The sequence below is a fragment of the Ascaphus truei genome, chromosome 2 (genome assembly GCF_040206685.1).
Source record: "Ascaphus truei isolate aAscTru1 chromosome 2, aAscTru1.hap1, whole genome shotgun sequence".
Taxonomy (NCBI): Eukaryota; Metazoa; Chordata; class Amphibia; order Anura; family Ascaphidae; genus Ascaphus; species Ascaphus truei.
This window is the reverse complement of record NC_134484.1, coordinates 344,568,383-344,589,323: the sequence shown is the minus strand read 5'-3', so window position 1 is coordinate 344,589,323 and position 20,941 is coordinate 344,568,383. Positions and strand designations below refer to the sequence as shown.

The following is a 20,941-nucleotide window of genomic DNA, read 5'->3' as shown; positions in this document are numbered from 1 at the left end:
TGAACTGTGCTACTTTAAGATTAGGAGAATACATAACTGTGGTGGTTGACAGTGACCCTCATGGGGAATCCAATTTAACCTTCGCTCTGGGTTGACACCACTCCGGGTTTCACCTGGAGACTATGGTCTTGGCCACATATCTACGGGCTACGGGCTACGGGTTTACCTAGTAAACCTCCGCCTAGTGGCAACCATGGGCAGGTGGCGTCAACGTCTCCCAGCAACTCCCCCTGCAACTACTGGCAAAATGGCTGCGCGGCGTCAAATGGAGCCACTTTGCCATGCCAACGGGAACACCACATGACGTAACAGCATCATGTGACGCCCGTTGCCATTACAATGAGACACTATGTAATGTCATGCGGTGCCATGTTGCCATGGGAACCCAGAGTCATTTGACGCTGCACAGTCATATTGAAGAGAATTGCAGGGGAAGATGCCGGGAGGACGCCACTGTACAGTAAACTACTGTATATATATTTTTTTTTAAAATCTCTGGGTTGGCCTTCAGTCGAAGGTGGCAACCCTGCCTGATGACGTTTCCTAGTGGCCTGCGGATCCTACAAGGTTTTTGCATGTCCTCAGCATGAGGCCCAGCACCACCAACTAATGCTGTCATTATCTCGTTCACTGGCGGAATAAGCTCTGGGCCCCCCTCCTTGTTACAATTTGGAGGGGGAAAAAAATCCATCCCAGACGGAATTTATGCTTTTAAGCATTACATAACATGATATAATAGTTCATTTTGTGTTGATCTATTTCTTACTTTAACATTTTCTTTTTTTTTAATCTTAAATTTTTGCTGAGTTTTCACCTTTCTATTATTTCCCTATGTTCTGTTGTCTTAATGGGTGTTAATGACAGTGGCCATTTTAACCTCCCAGAGAGTCATGTTTTCAGCAACTGATAACTCCAAAATTCAAGTACAGTACAGAATTAAAAAAGGGTGGGATTGCGAAACACAGCCTCAAAATTACTTTGCAATGGTTAAAAAAAAGGTGGCATTTATTTTTTATAGAACAAATTGCTGCTTAATATTGTAGCAGCAATAGTGAAAGGAGGTGTGTGGGTAACCTATTCACATTTCCATTTTCATTAAACTTTTCAGAACACAGTGATGAGCGCAATTGTATTAGAATCCCTGTCCCGTTTAAATGCATATTGATGTCAAAATTTTTTTATGGGTCTTTGTATATTGTTTAAAAAAAAAAAAAAAAAAAATCACAACTTAAGTTTCAGTGAGTGTCTCTGTCCTAAACAAGTCGTGTCCTTATATACTCTCTGCCATACTTTGTTTCATGCTCCTTGTCTTCCATTCAGTAATGTTGCATTTTCACCTGCTTACCACTGCATCTGATGTCAAACCAGAGCTGCGTGTTCTGAAATAGAACATGTTATCTTAATTCAATTTCTTTGTTTGGCAGCATGGAAACAGCAGTTGATATCCAATAATTGAAACATACTGTAGGAACATATTCTAGTTTGCTCTTGTAAAACTGCACTGTTTGACATGGTCATAAATCACGGCTTAAAACTAGCCAATAATACGTATTCTGTATTACAAATTGCATCATTTAAACCACGTCTAATAAAAGATTTGCCTGGCTGAACAGCACTATCTGTATACTGTCAGCAGTCAGCTGTAATACTTTATTGTCTCAATAAACAAAGACCTGGTCAAGTCTAGATAATTTGACCAGTAACACAGAAAAATAGGTATTTGAAAATAATAATAATAACAGTTTATTTTCCTTGTAGAGCGCCGACAGTGTATGTTTCACTGTACATAGAATGAAACATTTGTTTTGCAGGCATGACTCGCAGCCTCATAGAGTTTATAATCTATATTTTTGGTACTCAAGGCACAGGGAGATAAAGTGACTTGCCCAAGGTCACAAGTAGCTAACACTCGGATTTGAACCAGACTCCCCTGCTTGAAACTCAGTGGGGGATATTCTAGTAGCTGTGATTTTGTCCTTGTAAAAGTTTACCATTTTACATGATCATACTGTAAATCTCAGATTAAAACTATTTAAAAACGAATCTGACTTCTTCCAATTTATTAGTGTCTCCAGTTGTGTTATATATATATAGACCTATTGGTCTTATTGGTCTTATGGAAATATTTTAGGAAGTGTGTATATATATATATATATATATATCTTCCTAAAATATTTCCATAAGACCAATAGACCCCTTGTGGTGAGGGGTATATTGGTGTCAGATACAGCAGAATCCGAACCCACAACCTATTCAAGGCAACAGCTCTAACATGTAACTAAACCAGATGCTGGGAAATGCTATTGTCACAGCCTAATTTTGAGCGCTACTACTCACACCTGTAGTCCCCTCCTCCCTACTTCCTTTAAAAGCAGACCACTGCCTGGTTGCCAGTTCAATGTTCCTTGTGCACAAAAAGGAGTCTGAGCGTTATGTGAAAGTGGAGTTTCCCAGCATCTGGTTTAGTTCAATGTTAGAGCTGCTTCCCTGTAGAGTAGAGGTTGTGGGTTCTGATCCTGTTGTCTTTGATACCAGTTCCCCCTTCATCACAAGACCCATTAGATTTGTCAGTATTGGTCTTATGGAAATATTTTAGGAGGTGTGACTCATTTTGATATACTTTGTTTACAATTAGCATATCTTCCAGGGTACAATACCTCAGGTGTGCTCCTTTTTGCACTCAAGTGTCTCTCCATATGTTATTTGAAGTGAGGTTTTAGGCCCCCCCCCACTATTTTTCCTTTTTTGAAGCTACTAGCATTCAGCTACAGTACTTTGCAAAATATGCGAGGTGTGTCATTCTATTTGGATTAGCAGACCCGTAATGAAACCGCCTCTAAAAAAGCATTTTGAGTGTTTGAAGGGTTTACTGAATAGCAAAACATGCAAATCAGAGCAGAAAGGGTCTTTCCGAAATGGATTTGCCCAACTTGTCGTTATTAGAATATACCCAATAACCTCCTAAAACCCTGCAGAGAGATGTGGGTTAATCTAGTAGTTTGTCCCAGATTTCATAATGCAATGCTTTACTAACACATTTCCTATTTTCCCTTAGGATAAACAGAATGAGGCGTGTTATTTACGAGAGCATAAGGAAGAGCTGATTGAAGAACTAGCAACAACCATTGTTCAAAAAGTATGTGTTTTTAATATATATATTGGTCTTCTTTTTATTTATTTTCTGTTAGCCATTTCTCACTGCTTCTGATTATTTTCTAGGAACCAAACCCGATCTATTTTTTTACCATTAAAAATTCCATTTATAATGTCTACAAAGTTGTCATTGGAGACCTTGTGCACGTGACATCTCCAAAGTCACATTGAGTGCTTAAATATACGCTGTGTTTACAGTAAACATGAGTAAATGTCCAGCTGTGGTTGAATGACTCGTACTGTACATTAAGGTTAATTCCTACTGGCACCTAATTGCCAATTTTCTGGGACTCCTTCTGACGCACACTGCAGTAATCCTGAATCATATGCTCATCAAGGTGCCAGAGAAATAAATCCTTGAAACTTCAGCTGAACCAGTTTGTTTCAGTCCAGTCTATACATCCACAGGAATAATGGGGACTACGTATAATTGTAGACCATAGTCACTCCAAGTCTAATGCTTTAAGAAGTGTATGTCAATGTGTGCACAATTTGAGGTAGTGGTAACATATTGTATGTTAGTAAAAGCTAATCCACATAATCTGCCGTTTATCCAGCAATTGCCCAGTTATTGTATTGTGAATGCATGTTGAATACAATACTTTCTCCTTACCATTGCAGAATGTTTCACCTTTGTTTAAGAAATTGTATTTTAATTTTTTATATATGAAAGTTCTTAAATCAGTGTTTACATTCTTAAAACCATTCTCCTCATATATACACATTGTGATGCCTGTGTCACGCCGCAGTATCTTTTAGTCCCAGATTAAGGCCAGAAACATTGTATTTCTCTACACAGGGTTTATTTTCAGGGTTAAATTATACACTAGCAGGCCCACTGTCCCTTTAAGTCAAACAAATTATAATTTGTATATGTATTGGGGGGCTGGGGGTGTTTTTATATGTATTGGTGGGCTCAGGTTTTTTTTTTTTTTTTTTTTAATATATATATGGGATGTGGTATTTTTTATATGTATTGGGGAGGGTTGTTTTTTTATATGTATTTTTTTATTTTTTGTAATGGATTGGGCTTTTTTGTAGATGTATTGGGGTATTTTTTAGATGCATTGTTTTTTTTTTTAGATGTATTTGGGTAGGTTTTATATGTATTGTTTTTTTTTTATATGCATTGTTTTTTGTATATATGTATGTATGTATGCGGGGGGGTTATATGTATTGTTTTTTTTTATATGTATTGGGTAGGTGTTTTTTTAATGTATTTGGGGGGTGGGGAGGTTGTATATATTTGCGGGGGTGGGGATTTTTTTTGTATGTATTTGGTGGTTGGAAGTGGGGCAGTCAGAACTGTAGTCCTGGGCCTGGGAAATCTGTCTGCGGCCCTGCTTATCGATCATGCTTCCACTTTAAATAACCAATACAGATTATCAAGAGGAAAAAAAGCAAAAGTGAGCAGGTTGAAGCAGTTTATGAATGGCAGCGATCGAGAGGCAGTGCCGTAACATCCCCGGCTATGTCAGATCGGAGCATGCTGACTCTTCAGGAGAGTATCAGAGGATCTGATTCCCTTTGGGTAAGTGGCCAACTGCACAGTCATACTGTAGTTTTATGATTCATCACCTTATAAATAATACACAACATTTTGTTTTTATGCCAGTGTATACATACTTTACATATCCATAAGTAGGAAAATATAATAAAAAACTGACAAAATGTAGACACAGTATAAATAGATGTTTCATTTAAGTACCGTCTTCTCTTGCATCTTGTTACACTGGGTGTCACTCTATTGAGCGTCATCCCCAGGTTTTCAAATGTCATCTTCCAGGGTTTATCATTTTTTTTAGTTCTAAAGTATTTCTTCATAAGGTATGATGTAAACACTGTACTATTTTGGAATCTCTTGTTTCGCCATTCTGCGCATCTGGAGATCTTTCTAGTGCTATCAACTTGTTCCATTACATTGGTGACCCCTTTTAGGTAATTAAATGTTCCATGTACACTTATTCTGTCGACAAACTTGCTAGCATGGACAGTGTCAGAAGCTCTGCTAAATGTTAACTGTCCCGAAACCTACTGTTATGGTCACTTAATCAAACAATTCTACAAGATTTCTTAGACCTTCTTGAGTCCATCCTTTTTAAACCCATTGTCACGATGACACCAACTTTTATCAACACATTTATATTTCTGGGTACTTGATTGAACAGAACAAGTTGCAAAATAAATTGTGATTTATTTCCTTAATAGACAAACACACGACATCTGCAGAATACACTGAAAACAACACTCACTGGGATTAGGGAACAAAATAAATTGTCCTTGGAACGATAGAAATTGTCCTTTGCTTGCAAGCGCCAGAAACGCAACCTTGGTTTTAAAAGTCCTGTGGTTATGTTGTTATTAACCCCTTCACTCCTGGACTGGTTGCTCCTGGGCTGGAACAAAGTCTTGCATCTTTACATCATGGATTAAAATTCAGGAATCACACTGGGGATACCTGGGGAGCCACAGTTACAGACTGGCCAAAGCTATCTTTAACATGTGGATCCAATTCCCCTTGTGGGAACAAAACAACCCACGAATAGCCAAGTTACCCACAGTTCATAAGACCGGTCAAAAGGGCTGTCCGGTGGGCAGGGCGCATGGGTCAGGTTGACGCCCATGCCACTTAGCATACCTGGGCTACACCCATTTCTTGGCACCACTAAGTCTGATTTTTGACCAGGAGGGGTCACTAGCCTGACATCTGCTGTGCATCAGTATGTCAGTTTTGTATACATTATGGTTCTGCTGGGTCTTTTCATAACTGACACTCTTTTAGACAGGAAGATGCTAATCAGCTCGATCTCTTTGAGGCTCCATCATAAAAATACCGAAGCTCATTCACCCATATCACAGCTGTATGTCCACAGAATTCCTGCTTGGACTTACAAGAAATAGCTCCTGCCTTACATTTAAGATCTGGAGTTTTTACCCACTTTATTAAACATGTTACGTTTGTGTTATAACTGAACCACTACATGCGCATAAATATCATTTTTACACTGTATTTGCACCTCAAAAATCAGGTTTCTGGGTGCTTTCGTTCTAGAATTAGTATTTCTCATTGAAATGCCGGCTTCTAGACTGCCATCATGTGTCGGTTAGAGGGTATGGCAAGCAATGCATCTTGTCTTTTACCCTTGCAGTTAGGGAATGGCCTGCAAATGGGGAATAAAAATGGCTGGGACAGGGCAACCACAGTAATGCATAGCAAATCAGGTATTAACTCCTTCCTCCCCGTCACACTTGTCCACTTCCAGCAGTGAATGCTTATTAAGGCTTTCTCTTCTGTAAATTATTAGATGTGACTCTTGTTCTTCCCATTACTCTGTGACAACTCAACAAACATTTGGGATACTGGACTGTACCTGTATTGTTTTGGTTGTCCATTACATGCTTCCTCTGCCTGTATTTCCTCTTATGGTCTAATTTTCACTTAATTAAAAAAAATTGCCATTCAGTTTTACATTGTTTCTTCTCTGTTAGTGGTACTTGTGTACATCTTATTGGTTTTCTGCATCATTATCAGGGATTGAAGAAAGATGACCACCTTTTATTAATGTTCAGGGTCAACTGTGGTTGATTTATTCTTCAACTTAAACCACTCAGTGTTTTTTTCAAGATCTAGGCAATTGTCCTGAGAATCATGCCATTTTAAATATACTTGTAGTTGTATAAGCAGCTATCTCAATCATTGCACATTTTACTATAGAAAACAGACAATGTGGGTGCATAAAAAATACTCAATCTGTAATCTAGGGGAGACACACACCTGTGTCCTATGATAGAATTCCCCTTAAAGGTTGTGAGTGCCTACCCCTTGAATTGTTACCCACCTCCCCCCCTCTAAATGGAGACCACACAGTTTTTTGGAAGTAAAATAAGGTCACCGCTTTATTTATTTATTTAAACAACAATGTAAAATGAAACTGTCAGCCAGCCTGCTAGTCCCTGTATGCAGATGACCCCGTGTGTCGCAACTACCATGGAGGGAGACACTCCGCTGGTCTTGCTGCCCTGCTGGGGAATGCTCCATGCCCTGAGCCCCATTCTGGCCATCTGCTAACTAAGACTTGGGCAAGGATACAGTCCAACCACATAAGTCAATGCCTCCAGCCATGCCCAATCTTCCCAGGGGACTCCTACTATGAGGTCCGAGCACATACATTGGCGCCTCAGTTCTTGGTGTTTCCTGGCACCCGTAAGATGACTGGCTTGACCGTTCTGCCAAAGCTGTGTGGATGGATCTGGTTATATAAACTTATAATTATAGTTAGCCATAACATAGCTAATTACAGGGATAAGAGGGTGAGGAAAAGAACAATGAAATTCAGAGTACTGCAGGACGGGGTGCCAGGTACTTAAACCTCCCCCCCAAGAGTCTCTACCGGCTTTCCCCCACCCATTCCCCCCTCCCAATTGTGTGCACCAACATTCCCATACCATTGTAGAGAGTGGGGATGGGAGGGGAACTGACCCATGGCAAAAATTCCCGAGGCACATTAGCCCATATGGGGGCGACGTCCCCATCCTGTGACCTCTGCCCCATCTTAACCCTGCTGTTGCAGAGTCCTATGAAATAAGGACTTGTTATATTTTCTATTTGATGTTTTATGATTACAATAAACATGTTGTGTAACCCACTTAGTAGTTTCACAAAAAAACTTTAAAAGAAACCGGTAAAAGCAATGGGATTTTTTTTTAGATAAATCTGGTGAACTTTGTTTTTTCGGGTGGGAGAGTTTGCTACATCACCCACTGTTGCCCCCAGCTTTTTACAGGCGTGTTGTTATTTATGAATGACATGTGTACAGTATATATTTATGCAGACAGTTATACACATGTATTGCACCAGACTTCATGTAGAAAGCACTATTTTCCGAGCAAGAGAGTCAATCGCAGCATGAAGTTGTAAGATTGCGTTAAATTAAGACCTGTGTCCGTATTCCATTTGACCTACAAATACAGTATGTAAAAATTACAAAAATAGGTATTTCTAGCAGTGAATTTTATCTCATTTTAAAGAACAAGCATCATTAATTATTTAAAAAAAACAAAAATAGTCAATCAAATTGAAATTTAAAAATGAGAAGTACGAATTTATATGACACAATTTTTTTTTTCAACTTTAAGTTTTTATTGGAAAGTACAAATACAGCCATTGTTCCACAGCCCATTATCACCTTTCCGTTTTTGTTAAACACATATAAAAAATGCCTCGGAAGCACAACCATTTAAAACTTTACAAACAAGACCAGACTAACTTGACAGGGGGACAGGGGAAGAGGGGAGGGGGAGGGGAAGGGGGGTGTAGGGTGGCTAGACTTAGTTATAACTTACTCGCTGATTCTTGGCCCACTTGTTAGGTCATATCTACGGAATTTAGCTGGGGCAGGTCCTCCTAAGGGTTATTGCTAGTAGTGGGATTACCCTATTCTGTGACCACGTAAAGGTCTGCTAATTGTGCGTCACTATGTCGTTATGTCTAATCTGACCTTAAAGGAGACCGCACCTAGGTTAATTAGTGCAAGATCGAGGTGGCGTCCACTCCGGGGATGTCTACCTGGGTCAACCATGGATCCCAGACTTTTAGAAAGTTTGAGCCGGTGTCATTAACTAAACTCGTTAATTGTTCCATCCGGCAGACATGCCAAATTCTGTTTTTGATCTTTGGGATAATTGGTATCTCCTGTTGTTTCCATAGTGCTGCGATCTCGCATCTTGTGGCAGTGGCGAAATGCGCTGAATCCAGTCTCTGATTTGTTCCCAAATAGGGGCCACCTTAGTGCAAGACCACAGCATATGTCGGAGATCTGCTACTTCCCCACACTGTTTAGGGCAGAGAGCGGAGTAGCCTTTTACAAATTTCGCTAAGCGCGTTGGAGTGTAATACCACCTCATAAGGACTTTATATGCGTTCTCCTTTAATGTGGTGCAGATTGAGCTTTTCGCTGCCGCCTGAATAATTCTGTCCCATTCGGCGTCATCTAAAGTCTCTCCTAGATCGGATTCCCAGTGTCTCATATAACTCAGTCTGTTGTCAATGGGCGACTTCTGGCAGATCACTTCCCTGTACATTCTAGATGTGAGTCCCCTTGTGTCCGTAGCTCTAGAACACAGCTGCTCGAAATTTGTTCGCGCCGGTCGAATTGGCATCTTATTATAGAAGTTTCTGATCTGGAGGTACCTAAAAAATTCGCTGTTTGGGATATTCTTAGAGGATTTAATTTGATCAAATGTTTGTATGGTCGTTATGCCCTCCAGATCTAGTAGCCGGGATAAACCTTTCTGTGTCCACATTAGGAAGTTTTTGCTATTCAGGCCCGGAGCGAAGTCTGTGTTGTCCACTATTGGTGTCATTAGCGATGTTTTGGTGGTCAAATTACATTTGAATTTCGTGGCCTCCCAAACTTTTAGTGAATTGACCATGGTCTGTATCGGGTTGTGCATCTTGCGTACCCCTGCTTTGGGTAGCCAGATTACATTTTGGATTTCAATTGGTGCACAGCAGTTTTTCTCCAACTCAACCCATCTCCGTAGGCTTGGGTCTGTGTGCCATTGGAAAATCTGCCCTAATTGGGCTGCTTTATAATAGGCCAGCAAGCAAGGCACCGCTAACCCTCCTCTTGATGTAGGACGTTTTAATAATCCCTTATTGATTCTTGGGTTTTTCCCGTTCCAGATAAATTTCATAATTTTTGACTGGAGGGAAAGGATGTCCGCCTGCACCAAAGGGATAGGGAGACTCTGGAAGAGATATAGCATCTTTGGGAGGAGATTCATTTTCACGCTATGTATCCTCCCAATCCATGAGATGCTCCCCTTCATCCAGGTTCGGAGATCCTCACCCAGCGTCTTTATGATCTTGGGGAAATTTGCTTTATATAATGTTTTGTTCTCCCTTGTGAGATACACCCCTAAATATTTGATAGCGGAGGGTTGCCATTTGGTTGAATTTACCCAATATGTTGAATACATTGGGAAGAGATGTGAGAGGTTTGGTTAGTGTGAGAATGACATCGTCCACATAAAGGGCGGCTTTGTGCATTTGGTCTCCCACCGGGATACCAGAGATATCTGGGCTATTCCTAATGTGTGCCGCCAAGGGTTCAATACATAAAGCAAACAGTAATGGCGACAACGAACACCCCTGACGAGTTCCGCTTTTGATTTCAAACTGTTCTGAGGGGGAGCCTTGATATCTCACTCTTGCTGTGGGGTTTTTGTACAACGCCAGGATGGCCTGCAGGAGGTGTCCCTCAAAGCCAAATGCTCTCAGTGTTTCCGAAAGGTAGGGCCAATCTATTCTATCGAAGGCTTTCTCGGCGTCCAGACTTAACACCATGGAGTGAATTTTTTCTTTTTGGGCCAGATCAATTAGGTCAATGATTCTCCTGGTGTTATCTGCCGCCTGTCTACCTCCGATAAACCCTACTTGATCTGTGTATTAACCCGGGAAGAACGCTACCCACCCTGTTGGCTATAAGTTTGGAGTATATTTTGAGGTCCGAGTTAATCAGTGAAATGGGCCGGTTGCTCTTACAGTCTGCCGGGTCCTTTCCGGGTTTATGGATCACCGATATTGAGGCTTGGAGCATTTGTGCTGGGAATGAGGCCCCTGCTAAGATTTTGTTGAATAGCTTCAACATGTGGAGGGCTAGAATTTTTAAATATTTCTTATAATATAAGTTTGAAAAGCCATCTGGCCCTGGGGCTTTAGCCGATTTTAGTGCTTTAATGACCCCATAATGTTCCTCCATCGTGAAATCCGACTGGAGAGCCTCCCTCTCACATCTCTTCAGAATGGGTAAATGTGCCTCTTTTAAGAAGGTCCGTAAGTCTTCCTTTGTTTTTGGGTTATGGGTTACCTTATCTCCATTGTATAATACTTCGTAATACTTTTTAAATTCCCCCGCGATGTTCGCTGGGATGGAGGTAAGGTCCCCATCTTGGTTTAGAATCGCGTGAATGTGATAATTTGGAAGCTTATTTTTTAGCTTATTGGCAAGTAGTGTGTCAGGCTTGTTGGCCTTTTCAAAAAATTTCCGCTTGGACCATGTCAATTCCTTCTCAGCCTGGGCGGAGAGGAGGAGGTTAAGACTCGTTTTAGTGGCTAGTATTTGAGTCAGCGTGTGGGCATTTTTGTTTTTTTTGTGAAGGGAGGAAAGTTCCGCTAGCTGTTCCTCTAGCTTCAACATTTTTCCCTCCCGCTCTCTTTTCCGCTTAGCGGCCAGATTCATTATGACCCCCCTGAGGGTAGCCTTATGGCCTCCCACAGTGTGGAGTGTGTAGCCACACTCCCCTCATTCTCCTCGAAGTATTGTGTAATCTTTTTCCCAATTTCTAGCTGTAGGGCTGGGATTTTCAGCAGAATTTCGTTTAGTTTCCAGTTCGCTCTAGGTCTGTCTAGTGGGATTAGTGTGCACCGCAGCTCTATAGATGCATGGTCAGACCATGAAATATCATGGATCTCGGTGTGAGAGACCCCAGGGACCATTCTGTTGGATACAAGGAAGTAATCTATCCTGCTATATGTGTCATGTGGGTGTGAGTAGAAGGTGTATTCTTTCTGTCTCTGGTGTTGTTCCCTCCAGATGTCGAGTAACTGGCAGTCGCGTAGGCCCTGTTTAATTGTTAGTACGTCGGATCTGTGTGTAATTTTAGTGGATGTACATCTGTCAAGGTCCTCCCGTAGCACCCTGTTCAGGTCCCCGGCGACAATGATATTGCCTCTGGCCACTCTGTTAAGTTTTCCAAAGAAGGTAGAGAAAAAACCTGGGGCTGTCTCGTTAGGGGCATATATTGTTGCTAAAGTAATTGGAAACCCTTGAATTGTCCCTCTTACTATGAGGGATCGTCCCTCTATATCTTTGAAGGTCCTATCAAGTACGAATGGTATTCTTCTATGAATTAGTATGGCCACCCCTTTTTTTTTGACCTTTGCGGAAGACAAAAAGTGTGTCGGGTAGTCTCTATCTAGGAATTTGGGGTAGTTGTCTTGGGAAAAGTGTGTTTCTTGCAGAAACAGGATTTCTGCCCCTTTGCGCTTATAATCTCGGAAGGCGATTCTTCGTTTGGCCGGGCTGTTAAACCCCTTAATGTTATGTGATACAAGCCTGAGTTCCTTATTCATCTGAGAATATGTGATGACTTTGCTGCTGAGTGCTGCTCCGGGTAGATGTCCCTGGACCAAATTCCTGACCTTCTCTCCTTCTCGAGTTGTGATGTCTCACTGCGCCACCTACAGGGAAACACAAGGGGGAGCACACAAAAGGGTACACCTGGGGGGGACACACGAACACTTAAACAAGACAAAAGACAGTAACATTCTCGTCGTCTCGGCGCCGCCGCCTCCTTGACGAGATCATCATCCTTGGGAAACTGGGCTCCTCTCCAAATGTCCGGAGGAAACGTGGGATGAAGTTTACTCACCCTCCGCGCCCAGTCCCCGAGGACTTCACTAGGGCCCAGGAAGACCTCCCTCCTCTCCCCTAGTGCGTGGCTCATGCCTCGCTCTCCCTAAACTTGAATTAATGAAACCTAGCATCTACTCTGTATAACTAGCGTCTGCCCTGGCTTTGATCACCCCTGTAGTATATCCGGTTATGCCCTCTGTGTCCTGTCCTCAGCAACCTGCGAGTCTTTGTGATTCCCCTATTACTCTTCCTCCTTCCTTTTGCTTTCAATCTTCCCCCTTGACCCCTGCTGTCAATCTAAACCGTTTGTCTTCTTACTACTCGCTTTCTTGCCCCTCTCTCTCTCCTCCTGTCTTCCTCAACCTTCTGATCCGACCTTACGTCCTTTGCTACCTAGCTCCTCTCATCCTACGTCACGTCCCCCTATCCTCCACTTCCAGTCACCACTCCTCCTGTCCATCTTGCATCTTTGTATATCTTTCTGGTTTCCTCCTTGCTCCCCCTTTCTTTTTCCTACTTGCTATCTTCCCTCGTACTCCTCTTCCTTCTTTCCTCTCTCCCCCTTCCTAACTCTTTTCTTCCTCCCTGCTCCCTTTTTTTCATTCAAGCCTACTTCCCTACTCCTTCTTACGAATTTATCTCCTAAGATGTCTTCTTTTCATCTTATTTCTTTTCATTCTCTTACTTTCCCCCTCTGTCTTAACTCCCCCTCTTCTACTTACCCTGCCCTTACTCGCTTACTGGGACCGCCGCTGCGGCGCTATCCTATCGCTTTCCCCTGTCATCTTTCAGCGTAACTCAGCTTCTGATTTCAAACTGCCCGTGGCGGGCCGGTGAGGTGGCTACTTTAGGCCTGCGCGGGTCGACCGGCATCTTCTGGCCTGCTTTGGGGTCCTTCCACAGTCCTCGGTCTTTGGTGGTAACGTCATCGGGTTGCGCCAATGAGGGCAAGTATCGCGCCACCTCCAAGATGGCGTTGCTCCTTCCGGCCCGCATCTGTGACGCGTATCCGGGGGGCGGCCATTTTGGAAGTCGTCTCCAACCCGTGCGGAGGTGCGCGCCTCTACTCTTGTTTCCCGCTCACCGCTCTCTTCCAGCTCCTGCGTTTCAGTATGGATTCCCGCCTTCTGGGTCTGCTTCGCCATCTTGTGTCTGGGGCCGCCATTATCTGCCAGGTAGGCCACACTTTTTCTCCACAGGTGTTCTAGTTCGTTGCAGGCTGCCGGGACTCCGGACATCCATTGTTGGGGTGTCGGGGATCCCCGTTCTCTCCCTCGGGGATGCGTTGCTTTTTTGGTGGTGTAATCAATGTAGCCCGAAACTCAAACATACTAGGTGATGGAACTTCACCAACTTTGAACATTGAACTGAGTCTGGGCCCCTTATGTTGGTGCTGCACCCCTTTGATCCCCTTTGGGGATCTTGCCCGATGGTCCCATATCGGCTCTGGGAGGGCATTGTTGGGGGCCTCCGCTGCCGGGGCCTCCCCTAGGCCTAGCTTATGGAGGAAGGCTGGCCCCTCATCCGGTCCTCGCAAGGTGCTTGCCTTGCCGCCTCTTATTACTTGGAGGCCAAAGGGGAAGATCCATCTATACCTCACCCCTTTTTCCCTCAGGGCCTTTGTGAACGGCAGCAGGGCTCTACGGCGGGCAAGTGTCTCTGGGGATAGGTCTTGGTAGATAGACATACGCACGCCTTCATATTCTACGACCGGCAGGGGTCTTGTTTTGTGCAGCACCGCTTCTTTTGAGCGGTAATAGTGCATTCTGAGCACAATGTCCCTTGGCTGCTCGTGCATTAGAGGCTTGGATCTCAAAGCTCTATGGCACCTGTCGAGGGCTAAGCATTCTTTAGGAGTGTCAGGCAGCGGGGACTCCAACCATTTCAAGATGAAATCCTCACAGTCCAGGACTGTTTCAGGGACCCCCCTCACCCGGAGGTTATTGCGTCTGTCCCTGTTTTCTGCATCCTCCTGGCGGTCCCGCAGCTCGTTTATTTGCTCATGGAGGTTGATGTATTTGCGGTACTGTCTCCTTATGGATCTAATTGACTGGTCCATTTTAGTTTCTAGGACATTCGTCCTCTCCCCCAGCCCGGTAACCTCTCTCTTAACGTCCTTAAGCTCAGCTTGTAGCAATGCTTTGAGGTTTTCATATAACTTATCCAGGTCGCATTGTCTCACCGGTCTTGATGCAGGATTATCCTCTCCTTCTCCGTCCGGCTCCGTTTCCGAGCCGGCGTTTGAATGTGGCGCCATTTCTCCTCCTGCACCGCCGGATCCTTTTTTTTGCCTGTTTTGGGGGTTTTCCGTGACATTGCGGGGTACAGTGGGGCTTTATGTGTCTGATGGAGTGTTGATCGGGCGATTTTAATGGGTTTCAGTAGGTTTCAGCTAACAATATCTTCTAGCGAGGCACGGAGCACTTATCCTATGCAGCCATGCTCCTTGCCGTCGCGCATGCGCTCCATATGACACAATTTTTAACTAAAATGGAACAATGGGAATTTATTTATTTTTATTTTCGCTGGCTAAAAATGTTCCGTTGCTTAGTTAACATAATGCATTTCCAAATTAACATTTCAGTCAAATCGAAGCCATGCCAAAAAATCTTAGCTCAAAAGCTGGAGCTGGCGATTTTATGTTTCAGATACACTACTGAGTGCTGTAAGTCTGAATATCAAAAGATGTTGCAGGATAGTACTGCTAAGTAATTTTCAAAAGCCTGACGCTCTCCTCTATGCGTGCAGTAGTAAATCACTGATTCATCCCTTGTTAACAATATGGATTTCACACAATAGATGTTAAATCTGTCAGTCTCTAAGCTATGCTGGAAAATGTTGAGGGACGTGTACTTGAATTAAATTTACAGTCATTGAACTCGAGGAAAATAGTAGCTGTAGTCGCATAACATGTATTCGTGACCAGGGCTGCCAACAGAAATTGTTGTGCCCAGGACACGTGTAAAAAGCAGCCTCCCTCCCCTGGCACACTGGGGGGGGGGGGGTATAAGAAGGGGGTGTAAAAGGGTAATGAGCCTGGGGAATATACAGGGGTAATGGGCCTGTGTAAATAAACAATTAAAAAAAGAAAAAGAAAATACAGCAACATAATAAAAAAAAAACATACATATTTATCTGGTAAATGTATTCGATACATACAATTTTTTTTTTTTAATGGGAAGCAAAAAGGTTGTTTAAATGCTGATTCACCGACTAACAAAGTTAGTAAAGGGGTAAAACAGAGGTGTAAAGGGGTAATTGGCCTGGCAGGTAGAAGGAGTTAATGGGCCTGGGGTGGGGTATTAGGAGGTCCTGCAGGGAGTACAAGGGTGTAATGGACCTGGGGAAGTTTACAGCTGTAATAGGCCTGGGGTGAGGGGTATAAGGGAGTAATTGGTCTGGGGAGTATAAGGAGTTAATGGGCCGAGTGGGTATTTGGAAGTCCTGGAGGGGGCATTAAGGGGCAATCAGGCCTTGGTGGGTATACAGGGGTAATGGTCCTGGGGGACAATCTAAGACATTTGTTCATGGCCATTTCTCCATGACCAAAATGACTCACCCTGCCGCCGCTGGCCACTTCTCCAATAAGGTAAGTGCCTTACCCTAAAACCCTCTACCCTAAGTCCTTACCCTAAAACCCCTACACTAAAACCCTGTACCCCAAAGTCCTTACCCTAAAAGCCCCTACCCTAAGCACTTATCCTAAAATCCCTTAAATTAACCCCTACCCTAACCGCTAACACCCTTAAATTAACCACCTACATTAACCACTAAACCCGCTTAAATTAACCCCCTATTCTAATAGCTTAAACCCATAAATTAACCCCCTACCCTAAACAGTTCTAACACCTACCTTAGAAATGGCCGGCGGTGGGGATTCCAGCGGCGGATCAGCTGCGGCGGCGGGGTAAATCACGGAGAAATGACCAAGATCAATTGTGGAGGGGATATAATGGGGTAATTGGCCTGGGAGTTATTGGGCCTGCTTGGGATGTTATGAGGTCCTGGAGAGGGTAAAAGGGGTAATTGGCCTTGGAGTATACAGGAGTAATGGGCATAGGGGGAGGGTAAGGGGTATAAGGAGTTAATGGGGAGGGTACAAGGATGTCCCAGATGAGATATAAGGGGGAAATAAACCTGGAGGGGTTAGAGGGCCTGGGGGGGGGGATATGAGGGTGTAATGGGCCTGTGGAGGATATAAGTGGGTAATGAGCATCAGAGAGGTATAAAGAGGGGGTCAGGGAGCATAGTGACAGATGCATGTGGGCTTACCTGGTGCCCGCAAGTGGGCCTGCGTGAGGCCAACGAAAAAGGGATCCTGCAGGAAGAATGATGACCGGTGCACAGGAAGGCCCTGCAGGACCAGTAGAGGCCTGCAGGGGGCCTTGGGGAAAGGAGGGACAGGTGGGTTGTGGCCAGCAAAGGGGAGGGCCTTTCAGTTCTGCATGAGAGCCTGGAGAAGGAAGTGTCAGATGGGTGGTGGCCGGCAGCAAAGGGAGGGCCCTTCAGTGCTGATGGTTCTGTAGAAGGAGGGGCCAGGCAGAGGTGCAAGTCATAAACTGTAGGGTTGCCAGGCACTCATCTCCCCTGCTCTCCACCGGATGTCATCACCCGTGCTGCCGGAAGTGACGTCAGACGCCATACCGCGACGGGGAGGTAGAAGCTAAGGGAAGACATCCAGCCAGCCAGCTCACCATCGCCAAAAAAGCCCTCTACTGTCTCACGAAACTGCTACGTGAATATCTTTCAAGTACTTATTGTAAGTACGTTTGTGCACCTTGCTTGATGGGATAAAATCTGTACTTTGTGATCTATACTATGGTCCGTCTCTCTTTCCTATGCTATTCTGCGTGAATCTGAGCTGTTATACCTTGAGAGTATCCCGCATGAAGTTATCTACTATCAAGTTCCCCTCTCTGTGTTAACCCTACACCTAGATCATCCTGACAGAGTCAGACCACTGCCTGCTTAAATCTTACCTGCTGTAAGTAGGAATTGCATTAGAGCCAAGATTCACCCATTCCCTTTTGCCTTAATATACTGCACTATTATTGTGTATATTTTTATTTTTTGGGTGTGTTCCTGAGAATACCGCTCCCTTCCCCCCCCCCCCGTGGATCAAGACTTGACTGACTGGGCCTGGGACAGTAGTCCCAGCTGTCCCCTCCTTGTCGGTAATCCTGATTGTAGCAGCGGCATGGTGGCCATCACTTTTGGAAGGAAGAATCTACATTTCTTTTTTGCTCAATAAAAGGACCATTTGATCAGGCCAGTATGGGACGTCATCTTTCATGTGGAGATAGCAAGCATAAATGTCAATGAAAACTGGTACTGCTACAATGTCACTCCATTACAATTTGCCATACTTGCTAGCTATAATTGCTGGTACTGCTACAATGTCACTCCATTACAATTTGCCACACTTGCTAGCTAATATTGCCATCTGCTGACTCTTCTTTGCTTGTTCAGCTATTGAATGACTGCACAGTTGAGAGACACGCATACTGTATATGCTAGATACACATCGATTTTCTCTGAGCCTCACTGATTTGGAGTCTGTCAATGAATTTTAGCTTCAGCAGTCTCAAACTTCAATGTATATTCACACACACACACCCTAAACTATTAAATCATGTTATTTGTTTTCTTTTTTTCCCATCAATTAATTACATCCTCTTAGTTTTTGTTTGAGGCACTCACCGGTATAATTAAAGAAGGTGTCACAGAACCTTTTCTCCTTCATGCCTTAAAACATGTTTTTATCCAAATGTTTTCGAGGTGCATTTCTCAATTAATCAGCTTTACTGAAACTTTTTTTTGTTTTGTTTAAATTTGTATCTAAAAGAGACTCTCACAAATATACAGTAGGTGTACCACATAAGATCTCTGTTAGTTTGCAAATGCAAGATCCCCATTGAGCCAGAAAAACATAACATTTCCTAAGGAACATATTTTTAGAGGTTCAGTGTTTGAATCAATGCTTTTTCTGTAATATTTATTATAACCTTGACCGAGTCTATTTCCTGAATATCTCAGAACAGGCTGCCATATTTAGGAACAGCTAAGGGTAGGATATGATGAAGGTACAGTTAGAAAGGGTGCACAAAACACCTACTGTACTGTACAGGTAAATACTTTGGATTACCAGATTGGAGAACTGCACTCCCTCTAGACAAGTATACTAATATAACAATTGATTAAATTCACCACAATGGATTGGGTGCTGGCCTAAACTGAGCATATAAAACAATCACAGCACAGAATGTGGCCAAGAGGATCTCACGGTTTCCGTTTTTGAAGGAGAGCCTGCATAACAAAGAAAAAAATAATTGCAAATATGATGTGTAGATGTCATTGAAGAGCCACCAAATAGAATAACCTTATATGAAAAATTCAAAGGTTTGTTGTAACCCTAAAAAACCAGATACATAATATAGCTCATGCTAGATAAACACACCAAACTGGAAAGAGTACTTGAATTTGAATATGTGGATGTAAATAGTCCCACATCTACAGTATATGTCAATAAAGTACTACACACACCAGAGTTTGGTTATTATACGAAAGTTATTTTCTTTAATTGATGTATTTTGAACTCTGTAATAAGCGGAGTGGTCCAAATATCTTGTGATGGTTCCAAATTGGATAAAGCAGTCAAAATGGAGTTTATCCATGACTTGAATCCAGTATGAAAAAGGCTTTTTTTGTGCTTATACAGTAACTTTATCATTGATACTATATACTCACAGCAGGGACACCTTGCCTCACCTGTTTGAACATCACAAACTCCTTAAGTGGATATTTGATTAAGGACAGAAGCCTTAGTCAGGAAAACAATGCCTGCTCGGTGGTATGTGATACATTAGGCATGCTATGTGTGCTTGTACCATGTTCACCAGACTTGTGCAGCAAATCATGCAGGAAAGTTAGGCTTACAAAGTGCATGTACAATCTGGATGGCATACTTGAATAATCAACAACAGATCTTCTCGACATAATGCTGCTTACAATGATTTTTAAATTGCTCTACTTGTAGTGTGCACCTTTGAAAGTGTCATGATAATAGATGCAGAGATAAACCACGTGCCTTGGACATGGGCTTCTGTTCCCATCGTCTCACACAGGACTGTAGAATCAGCGGCACTATGCAGCTCTCAAACCGACATGCTATTGGTCCAAATAAGCAACCATCTTGCCGGTTAGCTTCCTCTTTTTTTTCTTTGTGTTGCGGCCTCTCTTATAAACGGAGACAGGGAGATCCCTGTGATTATGGTTGAGATTTGATATAGCACAACATGGATTACTTACAATGTTTCTTTCGATTGCCAGGCAATTATTTTCCTCTGTCTTTCTCACAATTCCTCTCTTCCATTTGCTCTCCTGACATGTAGATGGCTAGGTAGCTTAGTTCAAAGCACAAGGAAATGCCTTGTCCACAAGATGGAGCAGAGGACACAAGAGTCCCATTCTGTTGCTGGACTTAGAACTGCAATGTGAAAACAAAAAATGTATCTCCATCCCTTTGTGCGGGTTATCAGTTAAGATCTACAAAATAGGGTCAGTTGATGGATTATATATATATATATATATATATATATATGTCTGTGGGTGGGTTTTCTGGGTATGCACCTTAACCCTGGCTGTGCTCAAAGCTGTGACCATGCAGCAAGCTTAAGCCTATTGGGAACCATGTTAAAAATGGTTTTTGAAGCAAAAAGTGGCACTGTGTGCTCATTTGCATGTCATTCCCCAGAATCCCTTGCTGCAGTGGAAGTGCTGTGTGCTGGGTGAAAATGGTGAAAGGTGGGGTTGCAGACCTGCCGAAGACATGCAGATGAGCATACAGTTGTATTTACATTTGTATATATATATATATATATATATATATATATATATATATATATATATTCTGCAGCTCTGTACTATGGAAGTTGATATAAAGTTATTTAAACAACTTAGTAAATACTGATACATTAGGATAGGAGGTTTCTGCTCATCAGAAATTGCAGTCTAAAGATGAACTAATATTGCTAAATATAGCATATGTTAAGGTTAGAAACAGATGCATTGGGGCACTTTTGCCCATGTAACAAGTAGGTTTACTTTCACTATACAGTACTAATTAACTTCTTTCCAGCAGAAGTCTCATTCTGCATTTTCTCTGATGGGTGAAGATACAGCAAGCAATGATGTTGATATGCATTCCAGCACTCCTGAGATGCGGTGCAGGCAACAGAAAAGTCACCGTAAAAGGTTCAAAGATCAAAGACCGTCTATGTTACCCAGCTGGAAAAGTGTGGACAGCCTATATGATTCAAGTAATATATATTATTTGTAATGCTGTTTTCATTGTTATTCTGTAGAGAGTT

At 42.8% G+C, this 20,941-nt stretch overlaps 1 protein-coding gene across 7 annotated transcripts in view; it reads left to right on the top strand.

The window, feature by feature from the left end:
• Nucleotides 1-20,941, top strand: part of MYRIP (myosin VIIA and Rab interacting protein) — a 626,131-nt gene that overhangs the window by 455,991 nt on the left and 149,199 nt on the right. For 6 of the 7 annotated variants that reach the window (XM_075586770.1, XM_075586771.1, XM_075586764.1 and 3 more), the window contains 3 exons: nucleotides 3,056-3,136; nucleotides 4,535-4,684; nucleotides 20,710-20,890. In XM_075586770.1, coding sequence (XP_075442885.1) covers nucleotides 3,056-3,136; nucleotides 4,535-4,684; nucleotides 20,710-20,890 — 412 coding nt within the window. The remainder of the gene's footprint in view (nucleotides 1-3,055; nucleotides 3,137-4,534; nucleotides 4,685-20,709; nucleotides 20,891-20,941) is intronic. The other variant, XM_075586766.1, reaches the window with a different exon arrangement.